At 46.8% G+C, this 16,513-nt stretch overlaps 1 protein-coding gene across 1 annotated transcript in view; it reads right to left on the bottom strand.

Moving 5' to 3' along the window:
* The window catches only part of LOC137504048 (sulfotransferase 6B1-like), a 42,239-nt gene extending 35,198 nt beyond the window's left edge, over nt 1-7,041 (bottom strand). Inside the window, exons 1-2 of the mRNA XM_068231971.1 lie at nt 6,831-7,041; nt 1,483-1,592 (exon numbers count right to left, since the gene is read on the bottom strand). Coding sequence (XP_068088072.1) covers nt 1,483-1,592; nt 6,831-7,041 — 321 coding nt within the window. The remainder of the gene's footprint in view (nt 1-1,482; nt 1,593-6,830) is intronic.
* Nucleotides 7,042-16,513: the final 9,472 nt, after the last annotated feature.

The raw sequence follows: 16,513 nt of genomic DNA, 5'->3' as shown, positions 1-16,513 counted from the left end.
CACTCTACCACATATCAGAGTTCTTGCTCTTTCTTTTTCTTTCTGCTACATTTCTCTCTGGTTGGTTTCTATTTGCATCGCTAATCAGTTGTATACATGTGTTCTGCTTCCTTTTACCATATTGCCATAGCATTATTGATCAGAACCCCATTGTAAGACATTTTAGGCACATGTAAACATAAGTACAAGGTAAGAAAAAAATCTATTTTTCATTATTTAGAAGCAAATCAGTTATCAAAATATACTGGTACTTTTTTTCACATCTCCCAGTAACCTTAGATACATTTTTAATGTAATCATATTACACTCACCTAAAGGATTATTAGGAACACTTTCGCCTTCAGAACTGCCTTAATTCTATGTGGCATTGATTCAACAAGGTACTGAAAACATTCTTCAGAAATGTTGGCCCATATTGATAGGATAGCATCTTGCAGTTGATGGAGATTTGTGGGATGCACATCCAGGGCACAAAGTGGTGACTGTCGGGGCCATTTTAGTACAATGAACTCATTGTCATGTTCAAGAAACCAATTTGAAATAATTTGAGCTTTGTGACATGCTGCATTATCCTGCTGGAAGTAGCCATCAGAGGATGGGTACATGGTGGTCATGAAGGGATGGACATGGTCAGAAACAATGCTCAGGTAGCCTGTGGCATTTAAACGATGCCCAATTGGCACTAAGGGACCTAAAGTGTGCCAAGAAAACATCCCCCACACCATTACACCACCACCACCAGCCTGCACAATGGTAACAAGGCATGATGGATCCATGCTCTCATTCTGTTTACGCCAAATTCTGACTCTATCGAGACTCATCAGGCCAGGCAACATTTTTCTAGTCTTCAACTGCCCAATTTTGGTGAGCTCGTGCAAATTATAGCCTCTTTTTCCTATTTGTAGTAGAGATGAGTGGTACCCTGTGGGGTCTTCTGCTGTTGTAGCCCATCCACCTCAAGGTTGTGCATGTTGTGGCTTCACAAATGCTTTGCTGCATACCTCGGTTGTAACGAGTGGTTATTTCAGTCAACGTTGCTCTTCTATTAGCTTGAATCAGTCGGCCCATTCTTATCTGACCTCTCGCATCAGCAAGGTATTTTTGCCCACAGGACTGCCGCATACCGGATGTTGTTCCCTTTTCACACTATTCTTTGTAAACCCTCGAAATGGTTGTGCGTTAAAATCCCAGTAACTGAGCAGATTGTGAAATACTCAGACAGTCCCATCTGGCACTAACAATCATGCCACGCTCAAAATTGCTTAAATTACCTTTCTTTCCCATTCTGACATTCAGTTTGGAGTTCAGGAGATTGTCTTGACCAGGACCACACCCCTAAATGCATTGAAGCAACTGCCATGTGATTGGTTGATTAGATAATTGCATTAATGAGTAATTGAACAGGTGTTCCTAATAATACTTTAGGGGAGTGTATACTTTAGTACTAATAAATGCAGCTTTCACATGTCCAATTATACTGACCTCCAGCATTTCTGGATTTCCAAATTCAATCATCGTATTGTCTAATAGTAATTCTTTATTGCTAATTACACCCACTATATCATACAGAATCTGGATTATCCAGTTGGTACCTAAAAATTAAAAATAGCCATGTCAAAATATTGAATAGTAATCTGCCATTTATTTGTGCAACATCATACAGTATTTCTACTCCTGCACAGGTTTTGGAACATGAACATGCCTTTATTATTACAATAAAAGAAAGCTCAATTATGATGCATACAGTAAGCAATAACATAGAAAACATATATATTAATTGTTATGGTAAATGTGCTACTAAATATTAACTATAGACAAACACAACTTCATAAGATATACATTTTTTTTATTTATTATTACATTTTTATAGCTGTAAACAACATCACAACATACAACACTCAAAGATGTAAACATAATAAGCAAGACAAGTGAACAATATAGTGAGTATATATTATATATTATTAGGGATAGCCAATGAGATGCAAATACTTTTAAGTTGATGCAGGATTATGCAAATTGTGTATGTAAATGTATGCAGCTTAAAGAGACTCTGAAGCAAGAATACATCTCGCTTCAGAGCTCATAGTTAGCAGGGGCATGTGTGCCCCTGCTAAAACGCCACTATCTTGCGGCTAAACGGTAGTCCCTTCACCCCCAAACCCACCCCCGCAAGACTTGGTCGCAAAGTTGGTCGTGAAAAATCTCTTCCTGGAGGCAGGGCTAACGGCTGCAGCCCTGCCTCTAGTCGCGTCTATCAGACGCGCATCGCCGCCTCTCCCCCGCCCCTCTCAGTGAAGGAAGACTGAGAGGGGCGGGGGAGAGGCGGAGATACGCGTCTGACAGACGCGCGTTGCCCCAATGCGGAAGCGCTCCCCCACTGTACGGAGGGGATTTGGGGGTGAAGGGACCCCCGTTAAGCCACGTGATAGCGGCATTTTAAAGACAAAGACAAACACTTATATAGAGCTTTTCTCCTGGTGGACTCAAAGCGCCAGAGCTGCAGCCACTAGGACGCGCTCTATAGGCAGTAGCAGTGTTAGGGAGACTTGCCTAAGGTCTCCTGCTGAATAGGTGCTGGCTTACTGAACAGGCAGAGCCGAGATTTGAACCCAGGTCTCCTGTGTCAGAGGCAGAGCCCTTAACCATTACACTATCCAGCCACTGCTATCTATGAGGTCTGATGCGAGATTTATTCTTGCTTCAGACTCTCTTTAAAAATGGACCAATCAAATTTCACCTCAGCAGGATTTGATTGGTTGATTTTCAAGGTGGATAAATTTGCATGCAAAGTGTGCATAATGCTGCATGAATTTGAAATGATTTGCACCTCGTTGACCATCCCTACACATTAAACAAAGTACATGCAATAGCACCCTACAACTCCATTGAGTAACAGGGTGCTATACAAAATCAGCAACTGCAGCAATAACTGCTATGAATGGGAAGTCTGGCCTAGGGGAAACCACATAATCCAATGACTACAGATCTGGTGAACATGCAAAGCCAAGTTTTCAACTTGTATAAAAAGAGTTTCCACATGGCATATCCACCAGATCCTTTTATTAAAGCAGAGGTTGAAGGTAAGTGGCTCTTCCAGAATTTAACTAAAAGACACCTGTTAGCTACAAACGTATTCTGCTATTGAGAGACCGACATTTCTTACAGAACAGGGCTATATTTATATAATTCTGGATTTTAAGAATAGCTAAACAGGGCAATAAGAATGGAATGAGTCTGCATCAGGAGCATTACAGTGAAAATAAAAAAATAAAAGCCAGGCGATAAAAAAAAGGTGGGTGTTTTTTCCCCCCCTGGTTTTTGTCCTCTAAACCTAGGTGCACCTTATGGTCAGGAGCTTCTTATAGTACAAAAAATACGGTACACACACATACACGAGTCAATAATGCCTGGTACACAGCATGCAATTTACCATCAGGGTCAAAGCGACTTTTTATAGAAGCAATCAGAAAATTGATTAGAAAAACAATCCAAAATCAGATTGGACCTTTTGGAAATTATCAATTCAACCCGTCGATCTAACGGGTAATTGCATTGCGTGTGTCAATATCAATCATAAAATATCTAGTGAGATTTCTCTTTGATAATATTATTACTTGATACTCTAGCCATGATAGAATTAGAAATACTGATTCATTTTTTTTTAGCGTGCTGGTTACAGGGAGAGAACGGTATATTAGATGCCTATTGTCTGTTGTTTGAATTTTGACCCTTATAACTTAGATTTTGGCACACAAAAAGAACCGTGAGTCGTTATCTCTTTCATAACATTCAGGTACTATCCAGGTCTATCCAGTACTCATAGTTAAGCACTATGTAAAGTGAAAAACTATGGTAATTCATACATTACTTACATTTCAATGCACATCAAAACTGTAACCTAAACCTGTATTTTATTGCTTGTTAATAGCTTAAAGATTATTACTAAATCTACTAATTCCCAGATATATCACATTTCAGCCTTTTTCCCATGCTGTTTGTAAATAACCACACCTAATCTACAGGATTTACAAATTGCAGAACATGTTATAATATGGCTAAGGCTAACAACCACTCTATTAGCTACGAGTACTAGCTAATAACTGCACTTATTTTATTATATAAAGAAAACTAATTGTATACAATGGGGAAATATAAGAGGATAGCTAGGTTGCTTGGGGGAAAGCACTTTCCCTTGTATGGTTATGCTGCTCACCACCATGTATAGCAAATTATTTAGGTTTGTGTTTCTTCACTTTTATTTAAAGTGAATGGGAACCGCATTTTTAAAAAAAAATGAAGCAAATACACACCTAAGAAGAGGGAAGGCTCTGGGTCGTATAGAGCCTTCCGTCTCCTCTCTCTCGTGCCCTCTATCCTGTGCCGACTCACCCCCGTTTCAATCCCCCACCGAAAGGGTATTTGGAAGTCTTCAGGAGCCTTGTCCTCCCGAAGCCGTGCAGCTCCATACTGCACAGGCGTGAGCGTGCAAGAGAGCGTGCTTGCACAGGTGCAGTACAGGGCCGCCCTTCTTCAGGAGCACTCGGGCTCACTGAAGACTTCTGAAGTCTCCTTCGGCCGGGTAAAGCAGTATTTGACTAAATTAGTCAAATACTGCTACCGGGCGAGCCAGCACTGGAATGAGGGGACCAGGAGAGGAGCGGGAAGGCTCTATAGGACCCAGAGCCTTCCCTCTCCTCGGATAAGCATCTATCCTCATTTTTTGAAATGCGGTTCCCATTCACTTTAAAGGCAACCCTAACAAACAAAAGTTTAACTAACCTGGGGCTTCTTCCAGACCCTAAAAGTCTATTAGGTCCCACCCGAAGTTCCGCTGTTCTCCAGTCCGCCGCTATCCCCTCCGTAATATCGCGACCCCCAGCTGGGTTGTGATCTTATGTGAATGCTCGGGCACACGGCGTGCCTCTCATGATCTTGCTCTCATGGGAAGGACAGGAGCGCTCTGCACTTGCACAGTTAGATTTGAACTGCGGTAGCGCAATCATGAGAGGTGTGCGGAGCGCCCGAACATGCGCAGAACACCATGACCGCGATCTTATTGAGGGGACAGCAGCGGCCAGGAGAATGGGAACTTTGTCATGAGACCAGATAGACTTCTAGGGGCTAGAAGAAGCCCCAGATTAATAATACTTTTCTTTCTTTGGTTTGCCTCATGTATCCTTTAGGACCCGTTTCCACTTGTGACGCACATGTCTGCTTGACGCACGGCATCACTTCCTGGTGTGCGGATACTGAGACGAATCCCGTCAGCCATGCCATGCACGGCTATGGGAATTACAGCCTCCTGCACCATTTCGGATGGTAATGTCAGCCCTCTGAGTCCTCTGGGTCCCCTCCATTGTGCTGCTGTCACCCCAACTGGGTCGCAAATATAACGCATGCATTGTCCCAACCGGAAGCATTCTGCGCAGTTGTAAAGTCTTGTGACGGCACATATGGGAGAGCAATCAAGGAAGTGCAAAGGCGGGACAGCACATCATGCACTGTATTCTGCGGCTCAGCCAGACGCTGACTATAGTTGGCGTAACAGCAACACAATGGAGGGAACCCAGAGGACTCCAAGGGACCTCAGACAAGGATGCTCACCGAGGTTAATCACAAGCAATCACGACTGATTACTCGTGATTCAAATAAGGGTTAATTGCTGCAGGTGCGGGGCTGGATGCGACGGAATTAATTACCCATAAATGCTACCGTCCGCCCTGCGTGTCAACGAGACTGCAAGCGTCCTATTAGTCGTGTTGCAAGCCTCGCTAAGGCGCCCTTCCTCCTTCAAGCAGGAAGGAGGAAGTGCGCCATAACGAGGCTTGCTACGCGGATTTATTTTAAAAAATTTAAATTAAAAAAACTACTGTAATCAATGGATTGTCAAAAATGTAGAAAGGGATTTTCTACAAGTTTGGACCTTTTTAATTATTATTATTGATTTATAAAGTACCAACATATTCTTTGGCACTGTACAGTACAGAGCAAGTGACAAATATGAGGTACATAGTACAGTAATATTGCCAATGGTATACAAAAAATGTAGACATTGGTACATAGTACAGAATTGGTAGACAGGCCCACCATCTGAAATTTTTGGGCCCTATACTGGGCAAAGTTGCTGGACCCCCCTCATTCCCCTCTGCCCCAACATGGCAAATCACAATCTTTGAAGGCCTGATTACATTAACATCCATGTGTCCACTGTTCACGTGCTCCCATGGCTAGGAGCATCCTGCGTATGCTCAGTTCATTAAGACGGTAACTGCACTTGCACAGAATGCTCCCAGCTATGGGAGCACGATGGAGAAGGCACGTGGCCCGAAACAGCACATGTGCAGTGTGCCACAACCTAGCTGGATTGTGTGGACTTCACAGGAGCACAACGGATTGGACCAGAAGGGTACTGAAGGAGCTGATTGACTACAGGGGGTTGGAAGGAATCCCAGATAAGTAAAATTTCTTTCTGCCTATTCATTTCAGGTTTACTTTAATCACTAACTGACTAAAGTAACTGTATGAGCCTCCTAGCATCTCTCATCACATTAATGGACAGCCCATGTGTGGCACTGTTTGCCGGGCCCCAGATTAACTCGGGCCCAGACAGAAGTCCCCCTTGTGATGCCCTGAAGGCAACCCTGTTGATAGACATAGTAATTACATGACCAACCCATTTAATAGATGGATATATGCATATTATTGCTTTACCAGCGTTTGCATTCAGATAAACTGGTGTATGGTACAAGTACACTACTACACATACAGGACCCTTTATTAGCTAGAAATGGACATTACAGTTAACATTATGCTGTGTTTATGCTACTCACCACATTTCGGATAGGTGACAACTAATAAATCATCCTCCCTAGCTTCAAAGTTTTCCAGTGATTTAAAGGTCTCCTCATTGCAAAGTACTGTAGGGTACAGGACCCCTTTGTATGTAAACAGGAGGTCTTCAGATGATGTTTTGCTGGTTGAATGTATCATGTCTAGCAGCATGTTCCTGTCCGTATGTCCTGTTTGCGAAGAGTCAGTCATCTCTGAGGCCTTTGAATGTTTTGGAATAGGTAATTTTCATAAAGATCCCTGCTTATATATGCAATTGATTCATTTTTGTAAAGTGTGTATATATTATGCATATTGCACAATGGTTCTTTTCTCTTCAACGTGCCAGAAATGCTTAGCCTTTCCCGAGTAATATTATACCCAAACAATGCTAATCCTTTACTGGTGAAATATTATCTGCCACTAATCACTATACTGTAAATCACATTGCCAATATTTACACAGTTCTCATAATATGATCTGAGAAGAGAGAAACATAAACCATGTTCAATCCAGCATGTTTGTTGTTGTATCTGTGCTGTATTGTTGACTAGTAATTGCAGCATAAATAAAAAAAAAATATTGAACTGCAATATGGCTCTGTGATTAAAGGATGGGTGTATTCATGGAAATTCAACTCTTAATTACCTAGGATCCTTTACTGATTGTATCCCTTCAAAGAGATCTGAGGACTTTACAGTTAGATAATGTTCATATTACCACCCAACAGTAGTCCACCAAGGAGGTAGTCCACAATGGACCACCAAGGAGGAGAGAACAAAAATGTGTTGACACAGGTGTAACATGTTCCAAATTAAAAAAAGAATGCATATTTGTCACATGCCCCCTGGTGGCCGGACCACACAATGGATTCCAATCGGTTTCAGCACACAGACCATGCAATCTATTGTCGCAATAGGTACGCAGAAATCGCTGGGATTTTGGCAGCAGACCTACTAAAAGGGAGTTTGTGAGTTACAGTAATACAAATTACACACTATTTCAGGGTATAACTGCCACCACTCCTACAGAAGGGTAGGAGACCTCTACACTGATACTAATACCTGCAAACAAAACGGTTAAACACACTCTATTTTATCTAGCTATCAACAGTAGTAGCGACTCTTCAGAAGCTAGCGTTCTGTTTGTGCGGCTGAATAGCAGGGGTAGCTGAACAAATAAATGACTTTTTAGTCGTTTTATTATAAATGCAATATAAATAATTTATACAGAAAATCATTAAAATCAACAATTATAGAGACAATAATAGCGCAGTATGAAAATAAAAAGGGAAGAAATAAACGGATACTTGAGCCAGGTGAAAATCTGTCCTTTCTGGGAAATCTAAGTACATGGAAAATGTCCTTTGTTTCAGTTTAGGCAAATGGCCGCCAGCCACATGGTCCCCTGGCTAGCTGGATCAGGTGATGGTACACAAGGGAGGACTGCTCCTCCTTGTTTGCATCCTGGTTTTAAAAAACAGGTAATGCCATATTTGTGCGGCTGACAGATTCATATTCTTCAGAATATGACAATTCCTATGACATCAGACGTGGCTACCATATTATGTTTAGTTCCTGAGAGGTTTAATACTTTTGTCGTAGCTTATCCCTGGCCCCCCAAGCCTGGTATTAAAATGTCCTTCAAAGCACCATAAATTAAATGATATAACTCCCATAACCATCCTGGGCACTAGAGATGTAGTGAACGGTTCGCCGGCGAACGGTTCCAGGCGAACTTAGGGGGTTCGCGTTCGCCTGCACCAGGCGAACTTTTGCGGAAGTTCGGTTCGCCCCATAATGCACTATGAGGGTCAACTTTGACCCTCTGCATCACAGTCAGCAGGCACATTGTAGCCATTCAGGCTACACTAAGCCCTGGAGCCCCAACCCCCTTATATAAGGCAGGGTCCGGCGGCCATTAGCCTCACTCGTGTGCCTGCTAGAGAGAGGAAAGGGACAGCTGCTGCAGACTTTTTCTCCTAGGGACAGATTAGTTCGGTTCTAGGCTGCTTTGCTTGCTCCTGACTGATTATTATTGCTTTTAGGGCCCTTTTCCACTAGCAATCGCAATCACAAATCACAAACGCCAGCGATTGCGATTGCGATTTTTCATTAATTCTTTTATGCGATTGCGATTTGTGATTTTCATTTGCATTGCATTATCATTGTAAAAATCGCTCCAGCAAGCGATTGCGATTTGCGATTAGCGATTTCCAAATCGAATCACTGTAGTGGAAAATAATTCTCGTGATTTCTATGATAAAGTAACAACTCTAGCGATTTAAAAATCACTAGCGATTTGCGATTTTGCGATTCAGCAATCACAATCGCACTAGTGGAAAAGGGCAGTGAATGTTTACCAGATTTAAAAAGAAAAAGTCAGATACTCACCTAAGGAGAGGGAAGGCTCGGTCCTAATGAGCCTTCCCCCTCCTCTCCCGGTGCCCGGTCCCGCGCAGGATCCCCCATGGCTGTATTCGACCAGTTCGGTCAAATACTGCCACTTCCACATGCCTTCAGGAGCTTTCAGAAGCCTTCGGGAGCACTCGGGCTCCCGATGACGCGGCCGCTCCATACTACGCATGCGCGAGCGCCCTCTATGACGCACTCGCGCGTACATAGTATGAAGCGGCCCGTCTTCGGAAGCCCGAGTGCTCCCGAAGACCTCCGAAGTCCCTGCGGCGGCGGACGCGAACGGGAGAGCCAGCGCAGCACCGAGGGCACCGGGAGAGGAGAGGGACCGAGCCTTCCCTCTCCTTAGGTGAGTATCTGACTTTTTCTTTTTGAATCCGGTACCCATTGACTTTAAAGCACCCAGCAACAGCTCTTTTCAGAGCTCAACCTGTACATTTTTTTTTTCTATGTGTCAAACTCACACTTTTGTTGCATGCACAGCCTTGCTAATTGATATTGTGTGTGCCACTGCCAGCAGCCCAGCACATTCAGTGACTACCTGTGTGTGTGACAGGGAGCTGCACATTGTACTACCCAGTACTGCATAAACCCCAGTACCTGTTGTGTTTACTTAACCCACCTCATCACTGCATATACCTAGCTTTGTGTTGAGTGAACCCAGCTCACTGCATCTAACCAGTGGTGCTCGGATACCCCTTTTTATTATTCGAGTTTGGTCGAATTCGAATAGTAAATTATTCGCATTCGGTCGAATATTCGAGTCGAATATTTTTTACTATTCGATTCGACCTCGGACTTCGAGCTCACTATTCGAGTCGGTATTCGAGCTCATTATTCGAGCTCATTATTCGAGCTGACTATTCGAATTGGCCTTAAATAGCTTCCAACACTTGTTTTGAGGGTGAATGATGCAAGAAACATCTTTTTTTCCAAGTAACAACAGCAAGTGATTATGTGGGGATGTTCCTTTAAAAAAAAAAGGTGGAAAGAGAAGTTGTGTCCAAAATTCTGTTCAGTACAGTGTATATACTTCTTCTTCTTCTTATTCATCTTCTATATCTTCTTCTTCTTCTTCTATATCTTCTTCTTCTATATCTTCTTCTTCTTCTTCTTCTTCTTCTATATCTTCTTCTTCTTCTTCTTCTTCATCTTCTTCTTCTTCTATATCTTCTTCTTCTATATCTTCTTCTTCTTCTATATCTTCTTCTTCTTCTATATCCTCTTCTTCTTCTATATCGTCTTCTTCTTCTTCTTCATCTTCTTCTTCTTCATCTTCTTCTTCTTCTTCTTCATCTTTTTCATCTTCTTCTTCTTCTTCATCTTCTTCTTCTTCATCTTCTTCTTCTATATCTTTTTCTATATCTTCTTTTTCTATATCTTCTTCTTATTATTATTTTTCTATTTCGTCTTCTTCTTTTTCTATATCTTCTTCTTCTTCTCCTTCTTCTTCTTCTCCTTCTTCTTCTTCTTTTTCTATATCTTCTTCTTCTTCTCCTTCTTCTTCTTCTTTTTCTATATCTTCTTCTTCTTCTATATCGTCTTCTTCTTCTTCACTTATTTCTCTTTTATTTTTTTAAAGAAATGCAGCTATTTTTGAGCGTAATAAATAGCTGGTGGCGCACGCATGTTGGAAGCGCCATTGTATGTGCTCCCTGGCAGTGGAAACACACAGACAGCAGGAGGTAAATTCAGCAGCAGCAGCAGGAGGAGGAGGATGATTGTGTGGCAGCAGGCAGTCAATGAGGCAGGCAGCGAGACATAATAGGCTGTGGTACCTAGCGGTGGTACCAGGCCGTAAATACACAGCATGAGGTTCCAGACAGCGGTCGTGAAGCCCACATCATGTCCAACACACAACTGGGACAACACAGTTTTTAACCCGGACACCTCTAAAAATAATATCACAAAGTATTAATAAAAAGTATATATATTTTTATCGTTTTTTTAAAGAAATGCAGCTATTTTTGAGCGTAACAAATAGCTGGTGGCGCATGGTGGAAGCGCCATTGTATGTGCTCCCTGGCAGTGGAAACACACAGACAGCAGGAGGTAAATTCAGCAGCAGGAGGAGGAGGATGAGTGTGTGGCAGCAGGCAGTCAATGAGGCAGGCAGCGTGACATAATAGCCCTGGTACCTAGCGGTGATACCAGGGCATATATAAACACAGCAGAAGGTCCCAGACAGCGGTCGTGCAGCCCACATCGTGTCCAATACACAACTGGGATAACACAGTTTTCAACCCGGGCACCTCAGAAAAATTAAACCTTTTTTTTTTTAATGTTTTTTTTTGTTTTGTTTTTATAGCAAATTACACAGATATAGCTATTGTTTGACGTAATAGCTGGTGGCAGAGTGGCAGCAGATGGTAAATCTGTGTACCCTGGCAGTGGGAAACACAGACAGACAGCAGCAGCAGCAGCAGGAGGAATGGAGGAGTAGTGTGAGTGTGGCAGCAGGCAGGCAGCGTGACATAATAGCCCTGGTACCTAGCGGTGATACCAGGGCGTAAATAAACACAGCAGGAGGTCCAAGACAGCGGTCGTGCAGCCCACATCGTGTCCAATACACAACTGGGACAACACAGTTTTCAACCCGGGCACCTCTAAAAATAATATCACAAAGTATTAATAAAAAGTATATATATTTTTATCGTTTTTTTAAAGAAATGCAGCTATTTTTGAGCGTAACACATAACTGGTGGCGCATGGTGGAAGCGCCATTGTATATGCTCCCTGGCAGTGGAAACACACAGACAGCAGGAGGTAAATTCAGCAGCAGGAGGAGGAGGATGAGTGTGTGGCAGCAGGCAGTCAATGAGGCAGGCAGCGTGACATAATACACCTGGTACCTAGCGGTGATACCAGGGCATAAACACAGCAGGAGGTCCCAGACAGCGGTCGTGCAGCCCACATCGTGTCCAATACACAACTGGGACAACACAGTTTTCAACCCGGGCACCTCTAAAAATAATTTTTTTTTTTAAGGTAAATACAGGCAGCAGGGGCAGCTATTGTTTGACGTAATAGCTGGTGGCAGAGTGGCAGCAGAAGGTAAATCTGTGTACCCTTGGCAGTGGGAAACACAGACAGACAGCAGCAGCAGCAGGAGGAATGGAGGAGTAGTGTGAGTGTGGCAGCAGGCAGGCAGCGTGACATAATAGCCCTGGTACCTAGCGATGATACCAGGGCATAAATAAACACAGCAGGAGGTCCCAGACAGCGGTCGTGCAGCCCACATCGTGTCCAATACACAACTGGGACAACACAGCTTTCAACCCGGGCACCTCAGAAAAATTAAACCTTTTTTTTTTTTTTTTTTTAAAGGTAAATACAGGCAGCAGGGACAGCTATTGTTTGACGTAATAGCTGGTGGCAGAGTGGCAGCAGAAGGTAAATCTGTGTACCCTTGGCAGTGGGAAACACAGACAGACAGCAGAAGGGCAGTACACAGCAGCCCACTGTAGATGTAAAATGTGTGGCTGCAGGCAACGTAATAGTCAAAGTGAACCAGGCTGGCTTAGTGAGCAGGAGCCAGGAGGTGGTAAAGGGTGGTAAGGCACATTAACGATGGTTCTTCCGGCAGCCAGTTCATGTCCCCCTCTCGCCGACAACAGGGGCCAGGAATTCGCCTTCCACCCACGCCTGGTTCATCTTGAGAAACGTCAGTCTGTCCACAGACTTGTGAGACAGACGTGAGCGTTTCTCGGTGACCACGCCACCAGCTGCACTGAAGCAGCGCTCGGACAGCACGCTGGAAGGGGGACAGGACAGCACTTCCAGGGCGTACTGCGCCAGCTCGCTCCAGATCTCCAGGCGCTTGACCCAATACTCCATGGGATCAACAGGGGCATCGCTGTCAAGCCCGCTGTAGGACCCCATGTAGTCAGCCACCATGCGGGTCAGGCGCTGGCTGTGACCGGAGGAGGATGCTGCTGCATGCACCTCCTCTCTAGTCACTGCTGCCGGAGCCTCTACAGTCCTGTAGAGCTCATTGCTGAGAGACAGCAGGTCTGTGGGGCGCTTGCTGCTAGATGCAGGCACCTGCTGCTGCCTCTGTGCTGGCTGGACAGTGGGGGTGGAAGGCTCAGGGAAGGCTTCCTCCAAGCGCTCAACAAGGGCCTGCTGCAAGCTCCTTATTTGTTGCGCTGGCTCTCCTCCTGCAGGCGGCAGGAACTGGCTCAACTTCCCCTTGAGGCGCGGGTCCAACATCATGCTGATCCAGATGTCCTCCCTCTGCTTCATCTGGATCACCCTGGGGTCCTTGCGCAGGCAAGTCAGCATGTGCGCTGCCATTGGGAAGAGGCGGGCCACGTGTGCTGGCACATCGATGCCAGTGCTGTCCTCATCCTCCTCCTCTGCCTCCTCAGCCTCATCCTCTCTCCACCCCCGCACCAACTCAGCTGCGCTGTGCTGATCCCCCTCATCAGCAGCAAGGTCAGGGACCTCCACCAAGTCCTCCTCCTCCTCCCCCTCAGAGGTGGACTGTGCAGCTGCATGCCGCTCCTGCTGGTCCAAGGCTGCCGCTCCCTGTTCCAGCAAAGCATCGAGGGCCCTGTTCAGCAGACAAACCAGGGGCACCCACTCGCAGACCATAGCATGGTCCCTGCTCACCATGTTAGTGGCCTGTAGAAAGGGAGCCAGCACTAAGCACACCTGCTGCATGTGCCTCCAGTCGTCATCGGGGTCGATGGACGGGATGTTGCTGGTCTTGTCCCTTTTCTGAGCGGCGGATACAGTGGCCAGGGCAAGGTACTGGTTGACAGCGTGCTTCTGTTCAACCAGACGCTCCAACATCGCCAGGGTGGAGTTCCAGTGAGTTGGAACGTCAATGATCAGCCGATGGCGTGGCAGCTCCAGCTCCTTTTGCACGTCTTCCAGGCTCGCACAGGCTGCAGCCGAGCGCCGGAAGTGACGCACAACATTCCTTGCCATTTCCAGCAGTTCGCCCATCCCCTGGTAGGTGCGCAAGAACTTCTGCACCACCAGGTTCAGCACGTGGGCAAGACAGGGGATGTGGGTCAGGTTTCCCCTGTCAATTGCAGCAACCAGATTGGCCCCATTGTCGGCCACCACCTCTCCGACTCTGGGGCCTCTGGGGGTCAGCCAAATCCTCTCCTGCTCCTGGAGTTTGGCCAACACATGGGTTGCCGTCAGTTTGTTCTTCCCAAGGCTGACCAACTGCAGCAGCGCTTGGCAGTGGCGTGGCTTCACGCTGCTGCTGAGGCGGGGGGTTTGGCCAGGTGTGCCGGAGGATGGCAGAGGATCGGAGGAACCTGCTGCAGTTCCCCTGACCCTGCGGGGTGGCACCACCCACTGTGTTGCTGCTGCTGCTGCTGTGCCCGCTGCTGCTCTCCCATCTTCACCCCCTTCCACCAAGCTGACCCAGTGGACAGTGAAGGACAGGTAGCGGCCTGTCCCGAAGCGGCTGCTCCAGGAGTCCATGGTGACGTGGACCCTTTCACCAACCGCGTGCTCCAGCCCTCGCTCCACATTGGCCATCACAAAGCGGTGCAGTGCAGGAATGGCCTTGCGGGCAAAGTAGTGTCTGCTGGGGAGCTGCCAGTCTGGGGCTGCACAAGCAAGCAGCGCACGCATGTCGCTACTCTCCTGCACGAGCATGTACGGCAGGAGTTGGGAGCACATGGCCCGTGCCAGCAAGCCGTTCAGCTGACGCACGCGACGGCTGCTGGGAGGCAGAGCCCTAACCACCCCCTGGAAGGACTCGCTCAAAAGGCTCTGGCGTGGCCTTTTGCTAGCACGGGAATCAGCGGACACAGCAGAGGAGGCCACTGAGGACTGGCTGCCAGAACAGGCCTCAGTGTCGGCGGCAGGAGTTGCAGAGGGGGGAGGAGCAGTGCGTTTCCGCACTCCTGCTGGTGCTGCTGGAGGAGCAGGAGGGCAGGTGGCTGCTGTTGCTGTTGCTGCTGCTGCTGCTGAAGGCTGTGCAGTGATGGGTGTGGTGCCACTGCCAGCACTAGATGCCTTCAGCCTCTGGAACTCCTCATGCTGGTGGAAATGTTTAGCAGCAAGGTGGTTGATGAGCGAGCTGGTGCTGAACTTTAAGGGGTCTGCACCTCTGCTCAACTTCCGCTGACAGTGGTTGCAAGTGGCGTACTTGCTGAAAACTGTGGGCATTGTGAAAAATCGCCAGATTGGTGACAAGAACAACCCCCTACAGCCTGGAGCCGCTGCTGCCTGTCTCCCTGTGGTGGTTGGGGGGGGCGTGGGGGCGGCTGGTGGTGGTACTGGCAGATGCTGCTGCTGCTGCTGCTGAGCCTGAGACACCAGCAGGCTGTGGGACCTGCCTACTGCTGCCAATGCTTGCAATGATGCGCCTCCTTGCAAGGCCCACAAGCGCATCCTCCTCCTCCTCCTCAGAGCTGCTGATGATGACATCCCCAGGTGCTGGTGGTGGCGGCACCCAGTCTTTGTCTGTCACCACGTCATCATCATCATCCCCCTCCTGAAACATGTCCTGCTGGGATGATGACCCCCCAAACTCCTCTCCTGATGCATGGATGGGCTGCTTGACTGTCGCCACAGTCTTGCTCTCCAATCCCTCATCCCCCAAAGTGCCCATCAGCATCTCCTCCTCCAAATCACCAACAACAGCAGACAATACCCTGATGGTGCCTGGGGTAAAAATACTGCTGAGTGACAGGTCGCCAACTTGTGACAGTGAACTGGCCTCCTCCCCAGGCCCTGCTGGGCGGCTGCTGCGAACAGGGGTGGTGGTGGTGGTGAGGGTGGAGGCCTCGGATGCAGAGCTGATGGCGGGCTGCTCATCCTCCGTCATCAGTTGCACCACAGTGGCTGCATCCTTTTTCTCAATGGGACGTTTCCGACCCGGCTGGAGGAAAATAGGAGCAGGTACTACACGCTGCTGCTGCTGCTGTGTCTCTGCAGCGTGAGTTGCTCCTGCTGGGCGGCGCCCAAGGCGTCCACGGCCAGTGGCTATAGGCGGAATGTTAGCCACTGACGCAGCTGCTGCTGCTGCGTAACTGTGCATGGTGGCACGGCCGCGGCTTGCCACAATGCTGCTCCCTCTCCTCTTGATTCCCTTGCTGCCCTTCCCCTTGCCCAAACCGCGCTGGCTGCCACTTCCAGACATCTTAGATGTTTTGGGCGTAAACAAAAAAGTTTTTTAAAAGGGCGGGTGAAAAAGTGGGGTACTTTAATGGAGTGGGTTGGTGGGTGAGGTGACACTAATCACTAAGTGATTAGATCGCTAAGTGATTACTAGTACAGTACTAATACAAAATACAATA

This window comes from Hyperolius riggenbachi, chromosome 4 (assembly GCF_040937935.1).
Source record: "Hyperolius riggenbachi isolate aHypRig1 chromosome 4, aHypRig1.pri, whole genome shotgun sequence".
NCBI lineage: Eukaryota > Metazoa > Chordata > Amphibia > Anura > Hyperoliidae > Hyperolius > Hyperolius riggenbachi.
This window is presented reverse-complemented; position numbering and strand designations above follow the sequence as displayed.